General features: G+C 44.6%; 1 protein-coding gene across 4 annotated transcripts; it reads right to left on the reverse strand.

Moving 5' to 3' along the window:
- Positions 1–16,303: 16,303 nt before the first annotated feature.
- LOC110298324 (sialic acid-binding Ig-like lectin 5) lies at positions 16,304–24,552 on the reverse strand. Of its 4 annotated transcripts, XM_021167498.2 has the most exons (10): positions 24,499–24,552; positions 24,335–24,395; positions 23,910–24,272; positions 23,474–23,752; positions 23,251–23,298; positions 20,223–20,474; positions 19,825–20,127; positions 19,455–19,554; positions 18,985–19,120; positions 16,304–16,848 (listed from the first exon to the last, which is right to left on the reverse strand). In XM_021167498.2, the coding sequence occupies exons 2-10, from the start codon at positions 24,369–24,371 to the stop codon at positions 16,657–16,659; spliced, it is 1,710 nt and encodes a 569-aa protein (XP_021023157.1). In that variant the 5' UTR covers positions 24,372–24,395; positions 24,499–24,552; the 3' UTR covers positions 16,304–16,656. The 4 variants fall into 4 exon arrangements, with proteins under 4 accessions (XP_021023157.1, XP_029334969.1, XP_029334971.1 ...); XM_029479109.2 differs by lacking the exon at positions 24,499–24,552 and having other exon boundaries at positions 24,335–24,488; XM_029479111.2 differs by lacking the exon at positions 24,499–24,552 and having other exon boundaries at positions 20,430–20,474; positions 24,335–24,451.
- Positions 24,553–25,032: the final 480 nt, after the last annotated feature.

Here is a 25,032-nt window from a genome sequence, read left to right on the forward strand (position 1 = left end):
CAGAAACTGAAAATAATTCCACCAAAATCAGGAATAAGGTTGTCTACTGTCTCCATTTGTAGATGATATGATAGTATATATAAGTGACCCTATATATTCCACTGAGGAACTCTTTCAGCTGATAAAGCCTTTTAGCAAAGTAGCTGGATACAAAATTATCTCACAAAAAATCAGCAGTCCTCCTATACACAAATGACAAATGGACTGAAAAAGAAATCACAGAAAGCACCTTTCTCAGTAGTTTCAAGTTATATAAAAATATCTTGGAGTAACTCTAACCAAGTAAATAAAAGACTTTAATGGAGCTGGAGAGATGGCTCAGTGGTTAAGAGCACTGACTGCTCTCCCAGAGGTCCTGAGTTCAATTGCCAGCAACCACATGGTGACTCACTACCATCTGTATAGCTATAGTGTACTCATATACATAAAATAAATCTTAAAAAATAATAATATATTAAAAATGGACATCCTACCAAAATCAATCTACAGATTCAGTGCAAACCCATCAAAATCCCAGCATAATCCTTTACAGATCTTGAAAGGACAATTCTCCATTTCATATGGAAAAAACCAAAACATAGGATATATAAAACAATTCTGAACAATTAAAGAACTGATGAAGGTCTCAACATTCTGATTTTAAGTTGCACTACAGAGCTATAGTAATAAAAACAGCATGTTATTGTTGTAAAACAGACAGATTGATCAATGGAATCAAACTGAAGACCCAGGCATAATTCCACACTCCTATGTACTCCTAATTTTTTTAATAAGTCAAGAGATTAGAAAAAAGACATCAGGGGAAAAAACCCACATCACTTTCAACAAAATGGTGCTGGTCAAACTGGACAGCTGCATGTAGAAGAATATGAAAAGCAGGGTTACAAGTCCCTTCCGGTTGGCGCCAGCACCAGGTCACCTAGGCACGAAGTCGGTGGACACCCCCAAGGTCCTTAGAGGACTCTCCGATCTTAGGACCTCTGGTGAGTGGAACACAACCTCTGTTCCAATCTAATCATGCAGGACCTGAAACAGCATTAGGGAAGCAGAAAACACAGCCTGGCCAGGGTCACAAGTCCCTTCCAGTTGGCGCCAGCACCGGGTCACCTTGGGTGCAGACTCGGTGGACACCCCCAAGGTCCCTAGAGGATAGCTTCTGAGGCAGACCCCATTTCAGGCTCCAGACATCTGGGCACCTTCCCTGCCAGAGGAGAGGTGTCTGCCCCGCACAGGAGGGCTTTGCTGGAGCACCAGGGGAACTCATCTTGGTTCCCAGATCCCTCTGAGACTAGTCTGCACAGGTGAGAGTGTGGACTATAGAAGCTAACAGCTTCTGGGACAGGCCCTATTTCGGGCCTTCATCTTCTGCCAGGAGGCAGGTCCGAACTCCAGATATCTGTGAACCTTCCCTACAAGAGGAGAGCTTGACTGCAGAGAGTGCTCTGACCACTGAAACTCAGGAGAGAGCTAGTCTCCCATGTCTGCTGATAGAGGCTAACAGAATCAAAAGAGGAACAAGCTCTAACCAGAGACAACTATAACAACTAACTCCAGAGATTACCAGATGGCGAAAGGCAAATGTAAGAATCTTACTAAGAGAAACCAAGACCACTCACCATCATCAGAACGCAGCACTCCCACCTCACCTAGTCCTGGGAAGCCCAACACACCCGAAAAGCTAGACCTGGATTTAAAAGCATATCTCATGATGATGGTAAAGGACATCAAGAAGGACTTTAATAACTCACTTAAAGAAATACTGGAGAACACTGCTAAAGAGTTACAAGTCCTTAAAGAAAAAGAGGAAAACACATCCAAACAGGTGATGGAAATGAACAAAACCATACTAGACCTAAAAAGGTAAGTGGACACAATAAAGAAAACCCAAAGTGAGGCAATGCTAGAGATAGAAACCCTAGGAAAGAAATCTGGAACCATAGATGCGAGCATCAGCAACAGAATACAAGAGATGGAAGAGAGAATCTCAGGTGCAGAAGATTCCATAGAAAACATTGGCACAACAATCAAAGAAAATGAAAAATGCAAAAAGATCCTAACTCAAAACATCCAGGAAATCCAGGACACAATGAGAAGATCAAACCTACGGATAATAGGAGTAGATGAGAATGAAGATTTTCAACTTAAAGGGTCAGCAAATATCTTCAACAAAATTATAGAAGAAAACTTCCCAAACCTAAATAAAGAGATGCCAATGAACATACAAGAAGCCTACAGAACTCCAAATAGACTGGACCAGAAAAGAAATTTCTCCTGACACATAATAATCAGAACAACAAATACACTAAATAAAGATAGAATATTAAAAGCAGTAAGGGAAAAAGGTCAAGTAACATATAAAGGCAGGCCTATCAAAATTACACTAGACTTTTCACCAGAGACTATGAAAGCCAGAAGATCCTGGACAGATGTTATACAAACCCTAAGAGAACACAAATGCCAGCCCAGGCTACTATACCCAGTCAAACTTTTAATTACCATAAATGGAGAAACCAAAGTATTCCACGACAAAACCAAATTCACACATTATCTTTCCACAAATCCAGCCTTTCAAAGGATAATAGCAGAAAAAAAAAAACAATACAAGGACAGAAACCACGCCCTAGAAAAAGCAAGAAAGTAATCCTTCAACAAACCTAAAAGAAGTCAGCCACAAGAACAGAATGCCAACTCTAACAACAAAAATAATAGGAAGCAACAATTACTTTTCCTTAATATCTCTTAATATCAATGGACTCAATTCTCCAATAAAAAGACATAGACCAACAGACTGGCTACACAAACAGGATCCAACCCTTTGCTGCTTACAGGAAACCCATCTCAGGGAAAAAGACAGACACTACCTCAGAATGAAAGGTTGGAAAACAATTTTCCAAGCAAATGGTCTGAAGAAATAAGCTGGAGTAGCCATTTTAATATCTAATAAAATCAACTTCCAACCCAAAGTTATCAAAAAAGACAAGGAGGAACACTTCATAATCATCAAAGGTAAAATCTTCCAAGAGGAACTCTGAATTCTGAATATCTATGCTCCAAATGCAAGGGCAGCCACGTTCATTAAAGAAACTTTAGTAAAGCTCAAAGCACACATTGTACCTCACACAATAATAGTGGGAGACTTCAACACACCACTTTCATCAATGGACAGATTGTGGAAACAGAAACTAAACAGGGACACAGTGAAACTAACAGAAGTTATGAAACAAATGGATTTAACATATATCTACAGAACATTTTATCCTAAAACAAACAGATATACTTTCTTCTCAGCACCTCATGGTACCTTCTCCAAAATTGACCATATAATTGGTCACAAAATAGGCCTCAACAGATACAAAAATATTGAAATTGTCCCATGCATCCTATCAGTTCACCATGGACTAAGGCTGATCTTCAATAACAACATAAATAATAGAAAGCCAACATTCATGTGGAAACTGAACAACACTCTTCTCAATGATACCTTGGTCAAGGAAGGAATAAAGAAAGAAATTAAGGACTTTTTAGAGTTTAATGAAAATGAAGCCACAATATACCCACATTTATGGGACACAATGAAAGCATTTCTAAGAGGGAAACTCATAGCTCTGAGTGCCTCCAAAAAGAAACTGGAGAGAACACACACTAGCAGCTTGACAACACATCTAAAAGCTCTAGAAAAAAAGGAAGAAAATTCACCCAAGAGGAGTAGACGGCAGGAAATAATCAAACTCAGGGGTGAAATCAACCGAGTGGAAACAAGAAGAACTAGTCAAAGAACTAACCAAACGAGGAGTTGGTTCTTTGAGAAGATCAACAAGATAGATAAACCCTTAGCTAGACTCACTAGAGGGCACAGTGACAACATCCTAATTAACAAAATCAGAAATGAAAAGGGAGACATTGAAAGAGGAAAATTACTGAACTTTTCAACTCGGAGTCCTACCCCTCCCATCTAGAGATTGTTCCCGGAACACACCTGAACTTTTTACCTCAGAGTACATTCTTGAACTCTTCACCCCAGAGTCCAACCCCTCCCAACTAAAGACTATGCCAAGAACATTTTTGAGATAGGGGCCTCCTGGTACTACCCCAGAATGTTCCAATAGATCGAGTACATTGCCAAAATATAGGACACGACCCCTTGGTGACGTAAAACTTGTACTTTTCCCCTTACCCTTTTCCTATAAAAGCCTGTGAAAAGTTTGGGCCAATTGCCGAATCTCCTCTGCACCTTGCTGGCTGCATGAGTTTCGACCCCAGATATCTGGTATATGTGCTTTTTATGTGCTTTCTTGTCATTGCTGTATTAAATCTTACTCTCTATACATCTTAAGTTCGGTCTCAGTGTCTTCTTGGGTGCGCGGCTGTCCCGAGGCTTGAGTAAGTGCCTCCCTTTGGGAGTTTTTGAGTCTTTCATTTGGTGCATTGGCCGGGAATCAGCGCGTCCACCCAGAAGTCCTGGACCCACTCAGAGGTAAGATTTTCTGTTCTGTTTGGTCTGGTGTCTGTGTTCTGTTTCTGGAGACCAGGAGGGTCTCAATCTGTGGGCCTTGGAGAGGCCATCTGAATCTGTCTGTGGGCCTTGGAGAGGCCATCTGAATCTGTATCTGGTGCGATCGCAGTTTTGGTTTTGCGTGACGCTCTGTGCTCAGTACGAGCACCAGAGACCGTGCTCCGGGAGCTGGAGACCAGGCAGGTCTCAATAGAGAGCACGGGGTGGATAAAGACAGACGTGTCCAGGTGTCCACCGTCCGATCTGCCCCTGGGAGACGTCCCAGGGAGGAATAGGGGAGGATCAGGGACGCCTGATGGACCCCTCTGAAGGCCAAGAGACTATCACTTTGGTGAAAGGTCTAAGCCGGCCGGCCTTGGAGAGGCCATCTGATTCTGTAAGTTGCCTGTGGGCGACGCGAGGTCGCCGCTGTTTTTGGTTTCTTTTTTTTTGTCTAAGTCTCGTATCTGCTCTTGTTGTGTTTGCTATTATTCTAGAAATGGGACAGTCTGCTGGGTGTGTAGGTGTGGAACTGCTGAGATTGTGGGTTTATTCTGGCAGCTGCCACTGTGGACCGTAAGGACCCTAGTGGCTGTGAGAGGACGACTGTCTATGGCCTCACAGTCTGCACCCCAAAAAGATGTTCCAAGGGAGACCCTGGAAGGAGTGCCCAGGGTACAGAACAGTCAAAAAGACCAGGCTGTTGCCTGGCAGAGTGAAGGAGAGAGAGAGAGTGTTCTCTCTGCCAGAGCGGGAGTGGATGTGGAATCCCACCCCTATCAGGAAAAGGAGTCAATGTGGAATCCGACCCCGTCAGAAAATAGTGTTTGGCTGGTTGTGTAAGTCCAGGCGTGGACGAGTGTGCTTGTTTGTGGCCACGTGACAAGACTGTGTGTGTGTGTGTGTGTGTGTGTTAACCCTTTGCCGACTGTAGACTTGGACTGACGTCAGGACAGAATTTGTCAGGTTTTAGAAGAAAAAAAAAGAGAGAAAAAAAAAAAAAGAGCCATCAGGCCGGTCTTGCCCACCGCGCTCTCGGCGAGGCAGTGCCAGCGGCTCGCAGCGGGCGGGCAGCGCCGGCTGGCCTTGCTGCGGGGCCATCGTGGGGCGAGACCAGCTGCCACTGGCCGACAAAGGCAGCGCACGGTCCGCACTCGGCTGCAGAGCCCCAGGCTGTTCAAAAGAGAGCCTGGATGCAGAGCCGGCTTTGGCGGCGCAGTTATGCTGGTGGCGAGTGCGGCGGCCTGCCGGTTCCGCCTGGCGCCCTGGAGTGGCCGTGAAGCCTGCCACAGCTGGGGAAGGGCCGACTGCGGCCGCCGTCCCTCCTTTGGCTTCCCCCCTGGAGTCTGCCTGCACTCCCTTGTGTCTGCGCGCCTGCCCGCGGGGCACACCGAGAAGTGTAGTCGTTGTCCCCCGCCCTGCCGCGCAGGCGCCTCGCGTTTCCAAAGCTCGGGAGGCCGCCGTTGCCTCCGGCCAAAAGAGCTCAGTGAATGCCTGTGTGCGGGGTGGCGGGCCCCCTGTCGCCGCCACCTCCCAGGGGCTCAAGCCATGCCGGAAAACAAGTGGTTAAATTGCCCCTCATTTGGCTCCTCCCAGAGTCTGCGCACAGGTGCCCGCCCACACTCCCTCCCTTGTGTCCGCCACCCGCGCCGCCGCCGCTGCTGCCCCCACCGCAGCCGCTGCCGCCCCAACCGGCGGCGGGGCCGTTTCGCAGGAGGAGGCTGCTGTCTGCGCTCCGCCAGGCCCGCCGCCGCCTCCAGGCCATGCGGGAGGACAGTGCAGAGAGTACCAGATGTCTAACAAGTGGTTGAATCCCCCCTCCCTGCCAGTGTTTGTTTGCCACTCCCAGGAGTTTACACCGCATTCCGGCGCGCAGCCGGAGACTCGGCGCTGGGCTCTTCACATCAAAGGATCTGTTTTCAGCCTTTGCCTGCCTCCTGGGTGGGAGAAAGGCTCATTCTCCTGTCCCCTGTATCCTGTCTCTTGTAAACAGAAAAAATTGTGTTCATTTTGAAATATCAGTGGTCTTGTGCAGCCAGATGTAAGAGCTGCACCCCCTTCTCTGCCCCGTGTGTTTTCTCTTCTCAGGCATCGCCCTGAGCTGCTAGCAGTGAATCTGTTCTAAGCTCCGGTGAGGGAGACCACTCACTTGGGGCTTCTTCTGTCCAAGGTAAGGGGCACCTACGAGTCTAACTGTCAGGCTCTGATGAGGGTCTCGTGTCTGTGGGACTAGAAAATGTCCCATCAATCTGACCTAGGTAATGAGATCTCCATTGCAGTTAAAAACAGGAGTAAAGAGAAATAAATGACAAAGACTAGAACCTAGCAAAGTGACACTTGCTAATAATACTAGCACTTAGAAATGATCTGTAAAAAATGCTGGTCACAAAAGTCAGGGAGACTAGAAAACTTAGTACCCGGCAACAAAAGCAAGCTTTTGGCTGAAGATCAAAGTGTTTACTGTTATCTGTTAAAGAAAAAGAGCACTGAGTGAGAGACTGCCCTAACAAAAAGAAGAAGAGCCCCCCTCATGACCAAACCCTTCACCTGCTCGTGGCTAAAAGTAAAGAAATAGCAGAAGGGGTGCTAACACAGAAGTTGAGTCCTTAAAAGAGACCGGTGGTCTACCTGTTGAAGCAGCTAAAAAGATACTGTGTTTTCATATTCCTCCACTGACCAATGCAAAGCAAGTTTAAAAGGTCCCTGGACACTACAGGTCTTTGCAAACTGTGGATTCCAGGTTTTGCTGAATTAAAAAGATAAACAGCCCTTCGTATAAGAAATAAAGAACAACCTTGGATGGCCTTAGATGCTATTGAGACTGCCCTAATGTTGTCCCCAACTTTGGGTCTCCTAAATGTGACTGAGAACAAAAGTATTGCCAAAGAGGTTCTTACTCAGAAATTGGGACCCTAAAAGACCAGTGGCACTTGAAAAATTAGACCTGGTGACTGAGGGATGGCCTGCTTGTCTGCACATAATGGCTTTTGGTCAAGGACACATGATCCAATTGTTTCCCTGACTGATGGACACATTATTAGAGCTTTTTGTTGACAGAACAAGTGACCTTCGCTTCCCCTGCTAACCTGCTGAGTCTTCACCTACTCATCACTGCTCTGACATTCTGGCAGAAGGAACTTTGGCTCAGAAGGCTGAACTCCTGGCGCTAACCCAAGCCCTGCGGTTGGCTGAAGGCAGAGACATCAAAGACAAAGAAAAAATTCTGGCCCTCCTAGAAGCTCCTGAATGAACTGGGTGAGTTGGGGTATCGGGTATCGGCTAAGAAAGCCCAGCTATGTCGCACCGAGGTGACCTACCTAGGGTACACCCTCCGGGAAGGAAAGCGGTGGCTCACCGAAGCCAAGAAAAAGACTGTGATGCTGATCCCTACCCCTACCACCTCGCGCCAAGTACGTGAGTTTCTGGGGACGGTGGGCTTTTGCAGACTCTGGACTAAAGAAAAAGTCCCATTCACCTGGACTGAGGAACACCAAAAAGCCTTTGACAGCATAAAGGCAGCCTTGCTTGCAGCCCCCGCTCTGGCTTTGCCAGATCTGACTAAGCCTTTTACCCTATATGCTGATGAGCGGGCTGGAGTAGCCCGTGGGGTTTTGAAAGTTTGAACTGGTACACGGATGGCAGTAGCCTCATGGTTAAAGGTAAGCGGAAGGCGGGGACAGCAGTGCAGCGGTGGACAGAAAGCAAGTGATCTAGGCCAGCAGCCTCCCTAAAGAGACTTCAGCCCAGAAAGTTGACAACAAGAAAAGTCTACACTGACAGCAGGTATGCTTTTGCCACTGTATGAAACAATATACAGACAAAGAAAGCTGTTGACATCTGCAGAAAAAGACGTTCTCAATATGGATAAATGAGACTGTTCACATAGTCATCAAGAAGATTATTAAAGAAAATTTTTCCAAGGTTCAGAGTGCCAAGAGCAATAGTGTCAGATAATGGCCCTGCTTTGTTGCCCAGGTAAGTCAGGGTGTGGCCAAGCATTTAGAGGTCAAATAAAAATTACATTGTGTGTATAGACCTCAGAGCTCAGGATAGATAAAAATTAGTTTAAAACTCTAAAACAGACCTTGACAAAATTAATCGTGGAGACTGGCACAGACTTGGTGTTCCTTCCCTATGCCCTATCTCTTGATTCAGTTTTACTCTGTTTAAGATCCTTTATGAAACTCCTATGCCCATTACTGTTTTAAATAATGTGTTTAAACCTATGTTGTTATAATAATGAACTGTATGCTAAGTTAAAAGGCTTGCAGGTGGTCTGGTCACAACTGAAAAGGATTGGACTGAGAACGCGGACGACATCGCGCCAGGGATCCCAACAGCCGAGACAGTGAGTGAGCTGAGTACCCCAAAAACATCTCACCAGTTCCAGCCAGAGATCTGATCTACGTGCACCTGCATCGTGCCCAGACCCTCAAGCCTCGCTCAAAAGGCCCCTGCCTAGTTCTGTTTACTAATGCTTCTTATTCTGTTTTTGTTCCCATGTTAAAATAGAGTAAATGCAGTATTCTCCGCATAAAAATATAGACTTCTGAAATTCTAAGATTAGAATTATTCACTAGAAGAAGGGGGGAATGAAAGAGGAAAATTACTGAACTTTTCAACTCGGAGTCCTACCCCTCCCATCTAGAGATTGTTCCCGGAACACACCTGAACTTTTTACCTCAGAGTACATTCTTGAACTCTTCACCCCAGAGTCCAACCCCTCCCAACTAAAGACTATGCCAAGAACATTTTTGAGATAGGGGCCTCCTGGTACTACCCCAGAATGTTCCAATAGATCGAGTACATTGCCAAAATATAGGACACGACCCCTTGGTGACGTAAAACTTGTACTTTTCCCCTTACCCTTTTCCTATAAAAGCCTGTGAAAAGTTTGGGCCAATTGCCGAATCTCCTCTGCACCTTGCTGGCTGCATGAGTTTCAACCCCAGATATCTGGTATATGTGCTTTTTATGTGCTTTCTTGTCATTGCTGTATTAAATCTTACTCTCTATACATCTTAAGTTCGGTCTCAGTGTCTTCTTGGGTGCGCGGCTGTCCCGAGGCTTGAGTAAGTGCCTCCCTTTGGGAGTTTTTGAGTCTTTCAACATAACAACAGATCCTGAAGAAATCCAAAACACCATCAGATCCTTCTACAAAAGGCTATACTCAACAAAACTGGAAAACCTGGATGAAATGGGCAAATTTCTAGACAGATACCAGGTACCAAAGTTGAATCAGGATCAGGTTAATGATCTAAACAGTCCTATATCCCCTAAAGAAATAGAAGCAGTCATTAAGAGTCTCCCAACCAAAAAACGCCCAGGAACAGATGGGTTTAGTGCAGAGTTCTATCAGACCTTCAAAGAAGATCTAATCCCAGTTCTTCACAAACTATTCCACAAAATAGAAACAGAATTTACTCTACCAAATTCATTCTATGAAGCCACAGTTACTCTGATACCTAAACCACAGAAAGACCCAACAAAGATAGAGAACTTCAGACCAATTTCCCTTATGAATATCAATGCAATAATACTCAATAAAATTCTTGCTAACCGAATCCAAGAATACGTCAAAACAATCATCCATCCTGACCAAGTAGGTTTCATTCCATGGATGCAGGGATGGTTTAATATACGGAAATCCATCAACATAATCCACTATATAAACAAACTCAAAGACAAAAACCACATGATCATCTCGTTAGATGCGGAGAAAGCATTTGACAAAATCCAACACCCATTCATGATAAAAGTCTTGGAAAGATCAGGAATGTGAGGCCCATACCTAAACATTATAAAAGCAATCTATAGCAAACCAGTAGCCAACATCAAAGTAAATGGTGAGAAGCTGGAAGCCATCCCACTAAAATGAGGGACTAGACAAGGCTGCCCACTTTCTCCATACCTATTCAACATAGTATTTTAAGTCCTAGCCAGAGCAATTTGACAACAAAAGACGATCAAGCAGATACAAATTGGAAAGGAAGAAGTCAAAATATCACTTTTTGCAGATAGTATGATAGTATATATAAGTGACCCTAAAAATTCCACCAGAGAACTCCTAAACCTGATAAACAGCTTCAGTGGAGTAGCTGGATATAAAATTAACTCAAACAAGTCAATGGACTTTCTCTCTCTCTCTCTCTCTCTCTCTCTCTCTCTCTCTCTCTCTCTCTCTCTCTCTCTTTTTTGTTTTTTGTTTTTTTTTTGTTTTGTTTTGTTTTGTTTTTTTGAGACAGGGTTTCTCTGTATAGCTCTGGCTGTCCTGAAACTCACTTTGTAGACCAGGCTGGCCTCGAACTCAGAAATCTGCCTGCCTCTACCTCCCAAGTGCTGGGATTAAAGGCATGTGCCACCACGCCCAGCTGAATGGCCTTTCTCTACACGAAGGATAAACAGGCTGAGAAAGAAATTAGGGAAACAACACCCTTCACAATAGTCACAAATAATATAAAATACCTTGGTGTGACTCTAACTAAAGAAGTGAAAGATCTGTATGATAAGAACTTCAAGTCTCTGAAGAAAGAAATTAAAGAAGATCTCAGAAGATGGAATGATCTCCCATGCTCATGGATTGGCAGGATCAATATAGTAAAAATGGCTATCTTGCCAAAAGCAATCTACAGATTCAATGTAATCCCCATCAAAATTCCAACTCAATTCTTCAACAAATTAGAAAGGGCAATCTGCAAATCCATCTGGAATACCAAAAAACCTAGGATAAGAAAAACTCTTCTCAAGGATAAAAGAACCTCTGGTGAAATCACCATGCCTGACCTAAAGCTGTACTACAGAGCAATTGTGATTAAAAAAAAAAAAAAAAAAAAAACAAAAAACAAAAAACAAAAAACAAAACTGCATGGTACTGGTATAGTGACAGACAAGTAGACCAATGGAATAGAATTGAAGACCCAGAAATGTACCCACACACCTATGCTCACTTGTTCTTCGACAAGGGAGCTAAAACCATACAGTGGAAAAAAGACAGCATTTTCAACAAATGGTGCTGGCACAACTGGTTGTTATCATGTAGAAGAATGCGAATTGATCCATTCCTATCTCCTTCTAATAAGGTCAAACCTAAGTGGATCAAGGAACTCCACATAAAACCAGAGACAGTGAAACTTATAGAGGAGAAAGTGGGGACAAGCCTCGAAGATATGGGCACAGGGGAAAAATTCCTGAATAGAACAGTAATGGCTTGTGCTGCTGTAAGATCGAGAATCGATAAATGGGACCTCATAAAATTGCAAAGCTTCTGTAAGGCAAATACACCATCAATAAGACACAAAGGCCACCAACAGATTGGGAAAGGATCTTTACCAATCTTAAATCAGATAGGGGACTAATATCTAATATATATAAAGAATTCAAGAAGGTGGACTCCAGATAATCAAATAACCCCATTAAAAAATGGGGCTCAGAGCTAAACAAAGAATTCTCACCTGAGAAATGCCAAATGGCTGAGAAGCACCTGAAAAAATGTTCAGCATCCTTAATCATCAGGGAAATGCAAATCAAAGCAAACCTGAGATTCCACCTCACACCAGTCAGAATGGCTAAGATCAAAAATTCAGGTGACAGCAGATGCTGGCGAGGATGTGGAGAAAGAGGAACACTCCTCCATTGTTAGTGGGATTGCAAGCTTGTACAACTACTCTGGAAATCAGTCTGGCGGTTCCTCAGAAACGTGGACATAGTACTACCAGAGGATCCGCAATACCTCTCCTGGGCATATATCCAGAAGATGTTCCAACTGGTAATAAGGACACATGCTCCACTATGTTCATAGCAGCCTTATTTATAGTAGCCAGAAGCTGTAAAGAACCCAGATGTCCCTCAACAGAGGAATGGATACAGAAAATGTGGTACATTTACACAATGGAGTACTACTCAGCTATTAAAAAGAATGAATTTATGAAATTCCTAGGCAAATGGTTGGACCTGGAGGGCATCATCCTGAGTGAGGTAACCCAATCACAAAAGAACTCAAACAATATGTACTCACTGATAAGTGGATATTAGCCCAGAAACTTAGAATATCCAAGATATAAGATACAATTTGCTAAATGCATGAAACTCAAGGAGAACGAAGACCAAAGTGTGGACACTTTGCCCTTTCTTAGAATTGGGAACAAAACACCCATCGAAGGAGTTACAGAGACAAAGTTTGAAGCTAAGATGAAAGGATGGACCATCTAGAGACTGCCATACCCAGGGATCCATCCCATAATCATCCTCCAAACTTTGACACCATTGCATACACTAGCAAGATTTTGCTGAAAGGACCCAGACATAGCTGTCTCTTGTGTGGCTATGCCGGGGCTTAGTAAACACAGAAGTGGATGTTCACAGTCAGCTATTGGATGGATCACAGGGCCCCCCAATGGAGGAGCTAGAGAAAGTACCCAAGGAGCTAAAGGGGTATGCAACCCTATAGGTGGAACAACAATATGAACTAATCAGTACCCCCCAAAGCTCGTGTCTCTAGCTGCATACGTTTCAGAAGAGGGCCTAGTCGGCCATCATTGGAAAGAGAGGCCCATTGGTCTTGAAAACTTTATATGCCTCAGTACAGGGGAATGCCAGGGCCAAGAAGTGGGAGTGGGGGGAAGGGAACTCAACTGAACTCAATCAAACTGACTTCAATGGTCTCTCCTCACTACTTTTTAAGTCACCTCTCTTTACTGTCTGTTCTCATGAGAACTCGATGTAGGCATAGATTTTTTTTCAAAACCTACTTTAATTATGGTTTTTTAAATGATTCAGCCTCACTTCTATGATATCTCTCACAAGAGGTGGGGTAATAGAAAGGTTAATAAGAAACAGGGGACCTGTTTAGAAATAGTTCTTTTGAGCGATTCCAATCTTTGTTGTCAGCAGTCCAGTTTACTATCAAAACACCAAACATGAATCAGAAGTGGCAGTCCAGGCAATTTAGCAAACACCAAACATGAATCAGTAGCAGTGGCTCAATCCAGAAGAAACCAGGAAGATCCACCAGTAGGCACAAGTCTGCAGAAGCAGCAAGAAGCAGGCAGCATACAATCAGAAGTTCTTTGGTGATTTTTCCTTTCTAGGAAGCCATGAGAAGCAATGATCATCAAAGAATGCAATGCAAACCAATTCAAGAACGTTGTCAGTGAAGACCAGCATCTGCAAAGCCCAAAGTTAGCCAACAAAGAATTGCATGGTGAATCAATGCAAGAATGTTGTCAGATCACACGGACCTACAAAACAAAGTTTCTGGATGTGATCTTTTGTCAGAGTAGCAATGTTGCTGGATTAAAAATTCCTCTACAGTACATATCCACTTCTATGTGGCATTAAGTAAGTAATAACCAACCTATAACACATAGACTCAGAGAATTAAGATATAGAGGAAGGAACTGAGGGTAGGACACATGGATGTCCCTGGGAGGGGGAAGTAAATAGATTTTATGGTTTGAGAAGGGGCAGGTGGGGGAAGTGGGAGGATCTGGGGAGAGAGATGTGGTTGAGGAAGGGAATGTGGAGAGACAGCTAGAATTGAGGAACATTTTAGAGGGTGGTATGGAAATCTGGTGCAGTGGAAACTTTTTAAAATACATGAAGTCAATCCTTATGAAGTCTCAAAACAATAGAGGAGACAGATTCTCTACTAGACATCTCTTGTCACCAAAGAAAGCTTCCAATGCCAGGACTGGGCTACATTCAATTGAGTTGTTGTTCAAAGGGGACCCATGGAAATCCCCAAACAACCCAGGTTCTTGCCAAGACAATAGGTTGCTCTCCACAAACTGAGCAAGACCCCATTACTAAAGACAACACTGAAACAACTCATTGAATATGGAGAGAGCAAGATTGTTGTATAGAACTTTTACCCATACATTCTAGTATCTTTGGTACAGGAAGTTACTCTGTAGACTACCAAAAGAGAAAAGTATACTGCAAGTCAGCCACAAACCCTTTGCCCTACATCCCTACATTCCTGTCTGTAAAATTTGCTAGGGCAATAGTGACACAAAGTTCATGGAGGTGACCAATCAAATCTGAATTGACTTAAGGCTTACCCCACAAGATGGGACCTATAATTGGCACTGCTTTAGTGATCAAGAAACAGAGATGAGATTACCTAGAGACCTAGGCTAAAATCAAATACCACTGGTCTTTAAAAAACATTGTGGTAAATGACTCCTAATGATATTCTGTTATACTCATAGTCCAGTGCCTTATTTAGCCTTCACCTGGGAATATTCTTACTATGTAGCAGATAGGAAGAAATACAAAGACTCACAGACAGACAATATGCAGAGATAGAGAGTGAAAGATCTTGGAACATACAGTTCTAAATGGATGTCTCCATCAAATTTCTCACCTCTGCTCTCAGGGAACCCTGTGGAAGAGGATATGGAAAGAGTGTAAAAACTAGAAGTAATGGAGAATACAAGGCCCTCTAAATCAACTGAGGAAAACACATATAAATTCACAGAAACTGAAGCAGCAAGCTTAAGGCCTACATGGGTCTGCACCAGGTTCCCTGTATATGCTATGGCTTTCAGTTTAGTATGTTTTATAGAAGTCCTGAGTGTGTGAATGAGTGGGTCCCTGATTCTTGTACCTTCTCTTGGTTTCTTTTCCTTTTGTTGGCTTGGCTTGTCCAACCTTGAAGTGATGGTTTTTCTTTTTATCTTATTGTATTTTATTTTGTTGTGTTTCACTAGAAGCCTGTCATTTTCTAACAAGAAACAAGAAGGGAATGAATCTGGATGGGAGGGAAGGTGAGGAAGAACTGAGAGGAGTAGAGAAAGCAGTAACCATAATCAGGATATATTGTATGAGAAATAAATCTACTTCCAATAAAGTGCAAAAAGAAAACAAAGAGAAAAGAAAAAACGGGGAAGGAAGAAAGGAAAGAAGGAAAGAAGGGGAAGGGAAGAGAAGGGAAAAGGGGAGAGGGGAGGGAAGGGGAGGAGAAGGGAGGGGAGAGGAAGGGAGGAAAAGGGAGGGGAGGGCAAAGGAGAGGAGAGGAGAGGAGAGGAGAGGAGAGGAGAGGAGAGGAGAGGAGAGGAGAGGAGAGGAGAGGAGAGGAGAGGAGAGGAGAGGAGAGGAGAGGAGAGGAGAGAAGAGAGAAAAAGTCCAGTTGAGTTCTTCTGTTTCTAAATCTCTGCCAATAGCCTAACACACTAGAGAATCTGTGTCTGAATTCTATCACTCAATGCTACATTTGCAAAACTCACACATGTATAGGATGCTATGTCTCTATCCCATAAACATTATGAACTTTGCCTGTCTTATTCCTGATGGGCATTTGAGTGCATTTTATAGGGCTTGAGATTAAATATATTAGGGTCTTAAACATACTAGGCATATGAGCTTAGTCCCCAATTCTTCCATGAAAACACTTGTGCAAGTCTGATAAGCAACTGTATCTTGTGTTTTTAGGTCTCCAGTTCTAAGCAGAATTGCTGCACAATTTGGTAGTTGTATTATATTTATTTATATTTCATTGACAAGCACTGACTGAGATCACCTTCTTGTATGTTTGCTGGCCACTCACATATACCATTTTATATTGAATTATATGTCACTTTTAATGATTTGTGAAAGATCTTTATATATTAATTTTATGCCCTGTGATTGATAATTTTGCTGGGTATAGTAGTCTGGGCTGGCATCTGTGTGATCTTTAAGAGTTTGCAGAACATCCAATATGAGCTCAATTTGGGATATATGTAGCTACAACACAGTCACACTTAAAAAACAGAATAACTTTAGGAACTAACATATGTTCTTAAATATATACAAGTAAAATTCAAGTATGCATTAAAGTCAAAATGTTCTTCCACACTGTTCAGGCAATATAAAGCCAAATAATCAACAATAAGCACTATACTTTCTCCTTGACACTTCTCATGATTATGACCCTTGTGATTATTATTACAGAAGAGGAAGAGAGGGCACAAAGAGAAAAGGTGGCTTCTCTGGGGATAACACTGAATCTGGAATTGAACCTAGAAATCTCTGTGACCCTCATTCCTTCCAAAACTCCCTCCTTCCACTACACAGCCTTTGGTTTAGAGGGCCACTGATATCACAATATGCTTCTAACACTTGCTGTCCTTGGCCATGCCTTTCTGGGACTCCAGCCAGCACTGGGACACATGGAGCAAAGAACTTCAGCACTTGTGGATCTTGATCTCTGTGTATACAGACTTCATGGCCTCCGTGTTCTGAGGCTTCGGGGGCATCGGGCCTTGGAAGGAGAGGGAGGCATAGTGGAGTTCAGGCTCATTCGTTTGGGTGTCTGGGACTGTGGCAAGGGGTGGCTGTTCTTTCTGGGTCTGTGACCCTGATTCATTCAGATGACTCTGGAACCAGATTAGAGAAGGGAATCAGTCAGGCCTTTGCAGAGGGCAGCAAAAATTACCAAAGCAGCTTGGGGCTTAGGTGTGCACTTGTTCATTTACCTGTTTCACGTATATTTCCTGAGTGCTTCCACTCCATGCTTCCACTCATCCACCTTACTTACTGATGTGTGAACATGAATATGAATATGTGCCCAGCCTCCTCCTCTACATTCCCCCAGTATGTGGCTCTGTGCACATATGTCGTATACACAGTGCTTGTGACCAAATTCAGGACCTTGGAGATAGTAGGCAAAGACTCTAACGGTATGTGGCATCCCAACCCCAGATAACATTAACCTTATAGCGTCTCACCAAGTCTTCACAATCTCCGCCTTTCCCATTTTATGGATATGAGCATAATCTAATTCAGGTTAAGTAACTCACAAATGACAGCACCAGACTCAAAAATAAATGAAGGTGAATGAAGCCAGATGTGTCATGCCAGCAATCCCATCACTTGGGAGGCCTTAGAAGGAAGATTATGTCTGGAGCAAGCTCTAGCTTCCTAGTGAGTTCCAGAACAGCTGGGCTATACAGAGACCCTATCTCCAAAGACTTACATAAGTAAAATTTCAAAAATAAAATCAAAACCTCATCTAATTGTAATCTGATGGGCAGAAGCAGGGAGCTACAGTGAGCTCTTAAGAAGCCTAGATAAAACCCACCCCTACCCTAGTGGATCTCAGGAAACAAGAGGATAGGGGGAATAAGTCTGTGTCAGCAAGAAGCAGGTGATAGTCTGTCTGTTAGACGTGGGATATTTTAACTGATGCATGGAAGATGATGAAGGCTTCACTCAAGGACAGATCATGAATCACATGCCCAGGGAGTTTGGACTCCATTCTGGAGGTCTCGAGATTGAATATGGTGCTAGCCACATGTGGCACACGTCATGTGAGGTAGTCTCAGGGAAGATGAACTGTTGAGAACAAAGTACCACTGGATCTAAAAGTCAAAGTACCCCAAAGTGAGAAGAATGTGAACATATCATTAATAAACTTTACATTTGGTTATTGATAACAAATTAAAAACACTTGGATGTGTTGTGTGGAATGAAATTTGTATTATTAATTTCTGCTTTTTAATGTGACTAATGAAGATTTTATGTTATACATGTGGCCGGCTTTTCTGTTAAATCTTAAAATTCAGTGTCTAAGTAGCCCAGACTGTCCTGGACACACCCCCTCCCCCAGCCTCCCATGTAGCCCAAGGACCTCAAACTTTACATTTTCCTTCCTCATGCTTCTCAAGTTCCCAGAATATAGGCATGTGCCACCAAGTCCAACATCCTGTTGTCTCTGTCTTTCTCTATGTGTGTCTCTTTCTGTGTTTCTATATCTCTGTATGTTTGTCTCCCTTCTTCCCTGAATTCTCCTTCTCTCTTTCCCTACTGAGGATGGAGCCCGGTTGTCACACATGCTAGAAAATTAGTCAACAATAGAGCTACATCTCGCATGCCTCACTGTTAACTTCCAGCAAGCACTACAGCTCTGAGCCACACCCCATTCCTTGGGAATCTAACCAAGTATCCTACCCCTGGGCCACAATCCCATAGAGTCTATGCAGACATTCTACTTCTAAGCTACATCCCTGTTTCTCACTACACAAGGCAAGTGCTCTAGTGCTGAGCCACACTTGAGCTCTCTTTTCAAATTTGAGTTTATAAGGAGCTCATAAGTCACCCTGGCAGATGGTCAACACTCTTCATCCTCCTGCCTCAGCCTCCTGAGTGCTGAGACTATAGGTCTGTCCTACCATACCCAGCCTGACATTCTATTTCTGTTAGACAACACATATTTGGACTGTAAAGACTCAATAGCTGTGTTTAGAATTCCTTTATGAAAGTTTACTCTGGGCTGATGAGAACAGTGCTGAGGCCAAGGGAAAGACCGTGAAGGCTTGGCAGGAGGTAGCTACATTGGGAAGAGCTTTGCTAACAGAAACAATGGGTAGGCCTGGGCAAATATCTGTAGCAGAAGATAGAGGTGGGGGCAAATGTCAGGTCCCCAGTCTGTGGCTGTGGGAGGAAAGCTGGATAGTCGAGAGACATTTGAGAAAACAGAAGCTCAGTTTTGATGTGCTGGACAGTCTGAGTACCTGGAGTGGGTATCCCAATGCAGTGTTGGACGAAGTTGTGCTTGCACTATTTATGGTGGAGGCAGGGTTCTTGGCAAGATGGTTGCCTTTCGTGCCTGCTACTTTCAGGGCTGATTTCTTCCTGAGGACCTTCACTCTGAAGAAAAAGATGAGGGGTTTTTTGTTTGTTTGTTTGTTTGTTTGTTGTTGTTTTTTTTTGGTTTTTTGTTTTTGTTTTTGTTTTTTTCAGCTCAGCTAGATGGAATTTGGGACCAGTGAAGACCAAGTACAGGGGCCAGAGATAGAACTACTCTGTGTATTAAAGACCCTCAGTGGATGGGGATCTATATGATTTGAACAGACTGTATCTACACCTGACCAGGTTAGCAGAAGGTTTCTGCTAGTAGCTCATCATCCCACTGGGCTGAGTTTTAGGAATCCTTTAACCAATCAACAGTCATTAGAAGAAGCCTTCACCAAATGAGACTCACGTGAAGAAGATGAGGCAGAGGCAGACAGCAAGCAAAGCCGTAAGACCAGCTCCCCAGATGGCCCCCAGGACCGTTCCTCTACTGGTTTCTGATTTGCCTGCTAACAAGAGAGACCTGGGGTGATGAAAAGTCTTCCTCCCAGGAAGGCATCTTAGCGTCCAACCTTTTTCTAATCCATTCCTGTGAGAATGTCCACTCCCACTTTGGCCTAGGTCCTTTCCTTCCTATCTTTGTATGTGACTACAGCCTCCTGCACCCAACCTCCCTACCAAGCTAACAGATAGGAAACCACAAACACTAGTCCCATTTTGCTCACTCCCCATGTCATGGTGGAATCTAGATGGAAAGCATTCCTTTCTCCACACCTTACCCTGTGAGACCTTTGGGCCTGGCACCAGCAAGATAGTGGCTCTCTGAACTCCATTGTCACTCCAAGCTTCACAGCTGAGTCTGCGGTTAGAGCTGAATTCCATGCTGAGGCTCAGGGAGCTGTTGGCCCACTGTCCTGTGGAGCTGGACTTAACCGTGAAGGAGCCATTGCTGCTGTTCCCCTCCAGTACCCCCTCCCCCAGCTGCCAGCGCAGAGAAGGGGCAGGCCAGGCTCTGGAGGAGCAGCTGCAGTGCAGACCCGGACCCTCAAAGGAGCAGGAGGGTCCCAGCAGCTGTAGAAGGCCTGGGGAGTGAAACACAAGGAGAGGGATCAGTGGGGATTTCCCAGGCTGTGATCACAATGCCCCCACCCCCAACCCCCATCATTTCCCAACTCACTCCTTATGCTGAGGCTCACAGAGGCTGTCTGAGTACCCTGACTGTTCTGAGCTTGGCAGGTGTATTTTCCCTGGTCCTCCAACTCCACCCGTGGCAGTTGCAGTTCCGCGGGGGTAGAGAGCTGGAAGGGCTTTTGGGTCGGGCTCTCCCATCTCAGCACGGCAGGGGGGTTGCTGTCAGCCATACAGACCATGCGCAGGGACTCACCCTCTTGGATCTGCAGAGATGCTCCACTATGCAGGACTTTAGTTTCTGAGGAGGCAGACAGAAGCTTAGTTGCAGAGGGCATTCTGCCTTTCTCCTCCTTTTACTACATTTACATTTTCTCCTTTTACTCTCTCTCTCTCTCTCTCTCTCTCTCTCTCTCTCTCTCTCTCTCTCTCTCTCTCTCTCTCATTCTGCTGACTGATGGCCTCACACCATAAAGACTGAAGACAGACAATAGCTCTTAGCAGTGTGAAGCTTATCAGAACCTACTTGGGTCCCACTCTTCCCTCCTAGGCATCTGTCAAGTCAGATGCCCTACTTGTCCTTGTCTCTCAAGAACATCTCACTAAGGCCTGACTAATTCAGCTGCATCCCAGGAGCTCACAGACCTGGGGACAGGTGCCCAAAGCAGATACCGGCACAGTGATGGGTTTCATGGTGGAGCTATCCTAAAAGCCCAGGGAGATTCCAGGAGGAGGAGTGCTGATAGGGGCATGAAGAACAGTGAAGCTGACCAGAGGCAATGCTACAGTGTTCTGTCCACAGTGAGGCAACATCACCCAACGATAGCCAAAGGATCCTGAAATGTCCCTCCACCTGGCAAACAGCTGCCTCCTTAACAGAAATCTCTCTTTAGATGACTTTGGAAATTGTCACAGACCAATAAATACAATTTATTGTTATTATCTTTTCTTTCTTTTTTTGAGAGAAAGGGTCTTGAATATTTCAGGCAGTTTCCGACTCACTATGTAGGTGAGGGTGACTTCTGAACCTCTCAAGTTCTCTCTCAAAACCTCTCAGTGTTGGGATTTCAGGAGTGTGATTGCCATGCTTGGTTTATACAATGCTGGCGATTCAGCCCTAGGCTTCTTGCATGCTAGGATAATACTCTACGAACTGAGCCACATCCATAGACTATAAACAGCCTAAACACCATAAGAGAGACTCAGTTTCTTGAGCGGATGATCATGTGAATGAAAAATACAGCGACTTCACACATGACATCAGGAGGGTGGGTCTGTTTGTTAAGGAAAGATATTGCTCCTGGAAATGTGAATAAGACAAAGTCCACGCTGTGCAGTTTGGCAGTTATGTATGGGAAATACAAATGATCCTCTGTTCTGGAATTTTCTTCCTTAGGAAAGAATTTTGTAGACATGTTCAAAAATGTAGAAAATTTTCATGTAAGTCATTTATTGAATAAAAGACAAGGACTGCCAGTGTTCTGTCAAGAGATGAGTGGGTAAATGTGTTACCATAACACTAGAAAACCATGGTGTCAGTCATATGTGTGAAGGAGGAAATCTCCAAGAAAACTAAGTTTAAGGAGGGAAAAATTAATTCAGTCCCTTGCCATTGACCGATACATGTATTGGGTCGGTGTGAGTTTGATTGTGGAGGAACCACAAGCATAAGTAAGAATTAGGTTTATAGGAGGAAACAAGAGGTGAGACTCGACAAAGTTTGGAGCTGAGACGAAAGGATGGACCATCTAGAGACTGCCATATCTGGAGATCCATCCCATAATCAGCCTCCAAACGCTGACACCATTGCATACACTAGCAAGATTTTGCTGAAAGGACCCAAATATAGCTGTCTCTTGTGAGATTATGCCAGGGCCTAGCAAACACAGAAGTGGATGCATTTAGCTATTGATCACAGGGCCCCCAATGGAGGAGCTAGAGAAAGTATCCAAGGAGCTAAAGGGATCTGCAACCCTATAGGTGGAACAACAATATGAACTAACCAGTACCCCGGAGCTCGTGTCTCTAGCTGCATATGTATCAGAAGATGGCCTAGTCGGCCATCAGTGGAAAGAGAGGCCCATTGGTCATGCAAACTTTATATGCCTCAGTATAGGGGAACACCAGGGCCAAGAAGTAGGAGTGGGTGGGTAGGGGAGTGGGGTGGGAGGGTATGGGGGACTTTTGGGATAGCACTGGAAATGTAAATGAAGAAAATACCTAATAAAAAAATTAAAAAAAAAAAAGAGGTGAGACTCTAGACAACCTCAAACACCTAGGACAGGCTTTATTTAATCCTAGAGGGTGTCTCTGGGCTACACAGTGATCAGGGAACGGGACTCAGAAACACAATGACTGGAGTTCAGTAGGGTGCAGGTTATATACTTCAAGCTCTGGGTTTTGTGGCTAAGGACAGGAAAGCGGAGCAGAATAAGGAAGTTAGCTGCTTTCCTTAGCCAAGCTGTTTTGAAACTGGGGAGGTCCTTGTCTCTTTTTGCACCCACTGGGTGTCTGGGGTTGAGATCAGCTGCTTTGCTTCCGTAATCTCCAGAGAGCTGGCTTCCTGGAACTTTGAGTTCAGTTTAGGGCCTGGTTTTTGAGGGGATTTCTTTAGGAACCTCTTTAACAAAGTGTCTAGGGTTTAGCTCAGTGATATAATTCCATCCTGTATAAATAAGTAAAAATTAAAGAATGAACTAAAAATGATAAAATTGCAAACTGGATGTGAAGAAGATATATGTGTGTGTCTGTATGTGCATGTGTCTGTGTGCATGTATATGTGTGTTTAAATGTGCATACAAGAATATCTGTGTATGGTCAACCAAGACAGAAGTCATTAGATATCAAGAACTATTATTATTAAATTTTTATATCGGCAAAATTATATTTTACTACAATCCATATATTGGAACCCTGACAACTGATATAATGGGGAGAGTGCAGTATGCGAGTAAGTGGGGGGCAGGGAGTGAGGCTCCCCATCCTGAGCTTCCTCCTGCCTGAGGTCCAGAATACCTGCTCATCTCCTGCAGAGGCAGTCCCTGTACCCATCCCAGGGAGGAGAAATTTGACTCTACCTGTGTCATCTCCCCAGGACACCCTGATGGTCATCTTCTGTGGAGCATCTGCACAGACACATATGGTTGTTTGCTTTCAGAGGAAAGACGGCTGCAGATATTCCACCCCATTGCTCTTTCCTCCTCCCACAGTCTTAGCATTCAGGAACCATCACCCAGTTCTAACCCCTCCATCCCACACCCCTAATCTCCCTTCCCCAGAGACCCAGGTCTGGACACTCACAAATGACACTGAGCTGTTGAGTCCTCTCCACAGTAACACCAGTGCTAGGTAAGTTCACCTGGCAGGTGAGGTTGGTGCCATTGTCCTGAGGCCTGGGTGTGAGGTTCAGCTCTGAGGAGAGAGTGGTCCTGTGGCCCAGGGAAGTGAGGGCAGATGACATCCAGGAAAAGATGGGGGGTGTCCCCTGCTCACAGGCCCAGGGCACAGAACAGAGCAGTTTGGTAGAATTGCCAGACACCAAGGTAGATGTGACTTGGATGTTAGGGACCTCAGTCAGAGCTGGACAGAGAGAAATAGAGACACAAGATGTGCTGGGGATCACTGTGTATGACCCTATTTCAAGCCAGGCTTCTCTCCCAACCAACTTCATGATGTGGTCTCCAGGTCACCCAAAGGCTTTAGAACAAGGACCTCCACATATCCCCTCTTCACTTACCTATCACAAGCACAGAGAGCATCGACTCCAGAAAACTGTATTTCACAGAACCATCCAATCTGAAGAAGTACTTCCCTGTGTCGATTTTCTGTGCATCTCTGATGTCCAGGGAGCAATTATGACCATTTTTCTTCCCCATGAGATAGAATCGACCTTGAGCTTCCTTCAGTACTGATCGCTGTGGGTCATTTGTAGCCACTGGAGAGTTGCTGTTTACATTGGCCCCCTTCCGGAACCAGTAGCCAAAGACAGGACCTTGGGAATTGGGGTACTGGACTCGGCAGGCTACAAAGACGCACAGGCCCTCCTGCACTGTCACTGAACCAGTCACTGAGATCGAATAGCCGTCCGTAGCCAGGCACCCTGCAAAGAAATGAGGGTTATCTTGGTCCTGTCCCACTAGCCCGGTCCCTGTTCCCACTCACCTGCCCACAGCAGGGGCAGCAGCCATGCCCACCGCATCACACAGTGAAAGGCTCTAGGTTCCTGTGGGTGGCCAGAGAAAGAAAACTTGATCAGTTTGAAGTGGATCCCTGGGGTGAGGGTCACAGGCTTCAATGTCACAGGACTGAGAAGTCGTCCTACTAACCTAGTCCAGGAATGAAGAGAGACAGAGTGACTGACCACAGAGAGGGAACTTTCCACCCACAGGTTATCAGCACTATCAAGGCCCTGGAAAGTAAACACTTCCACTTTTCATGTGTATCATCATGGGTGGCAAAGTCAATGAGGAAGACCCACCCTCCACTCTTGAAATGTAGCATTTGTTTCTCATTTGTTTGTATTAAAAAAGAGGTTAATACACAGAGGGAACACAGACTGGACCTAGGTCCCTTACCCGATATGTAGCAGGTGTGCAGCTTGATCTTCATGTGGGTTCCCCCACAACTGGAACCCTCCCTGAGTCTGTTGCCTGCCTGTGGATCCATTTCCGTACCTGGGCCTCCTTGTCTGGCCTCAGTGGAAGAGGATGCACCCAGTCCTGCAGTGACTTGATGCACTGTGTGTGTGTGTGTGAGGGGCTGGGGGGTGGGGATAGTGGTGGGGGTGGTGTGGTGTGATACCCAGGGGTCTCTCCTTTCTCAGAGGAGAAGGGAGGATGGGGGAGAATCTGTGTGAGTGG

This window comes from Mus caroli, unplaced genomic scaffold (genome assembly GCF_978045245.1).
Source record: "Mus caroli unplaced genomic scaffold, Mus_caroli_1 scaffold_8, whole genome shotgun sequence".
Lineage (NCBI taxonomy): Eukaryota > Metazoa > Chordata > Mammalia > Rodentia > Muridae > Mus > Mus caroli.

Bases quoted from the DNA above. Each gene is read 5' to 3' on its own strand.
- LOC110298324 (XM_021167498.2), bottom strand. From the start codon at position 24,371: ATGCGGTGGGCATGGCTGCTGCCCCTGCTGTGGGCAG. The intron at 20,475-23,250 runs GTAGAGTCAAAT...CTGCCTCCTCAG, and splicing joins GTCCTGGGGAGATGACACAG to AAACTAAAGTCCTGCATAGT. The intron at 19,555-19,824 runs GTAAGGTGTGGA...CTCTCTTGTTAG, and splicing joins AGGCCCAAAGGTCTCACAGG to CAGGCAAATCAGAAACCAGT.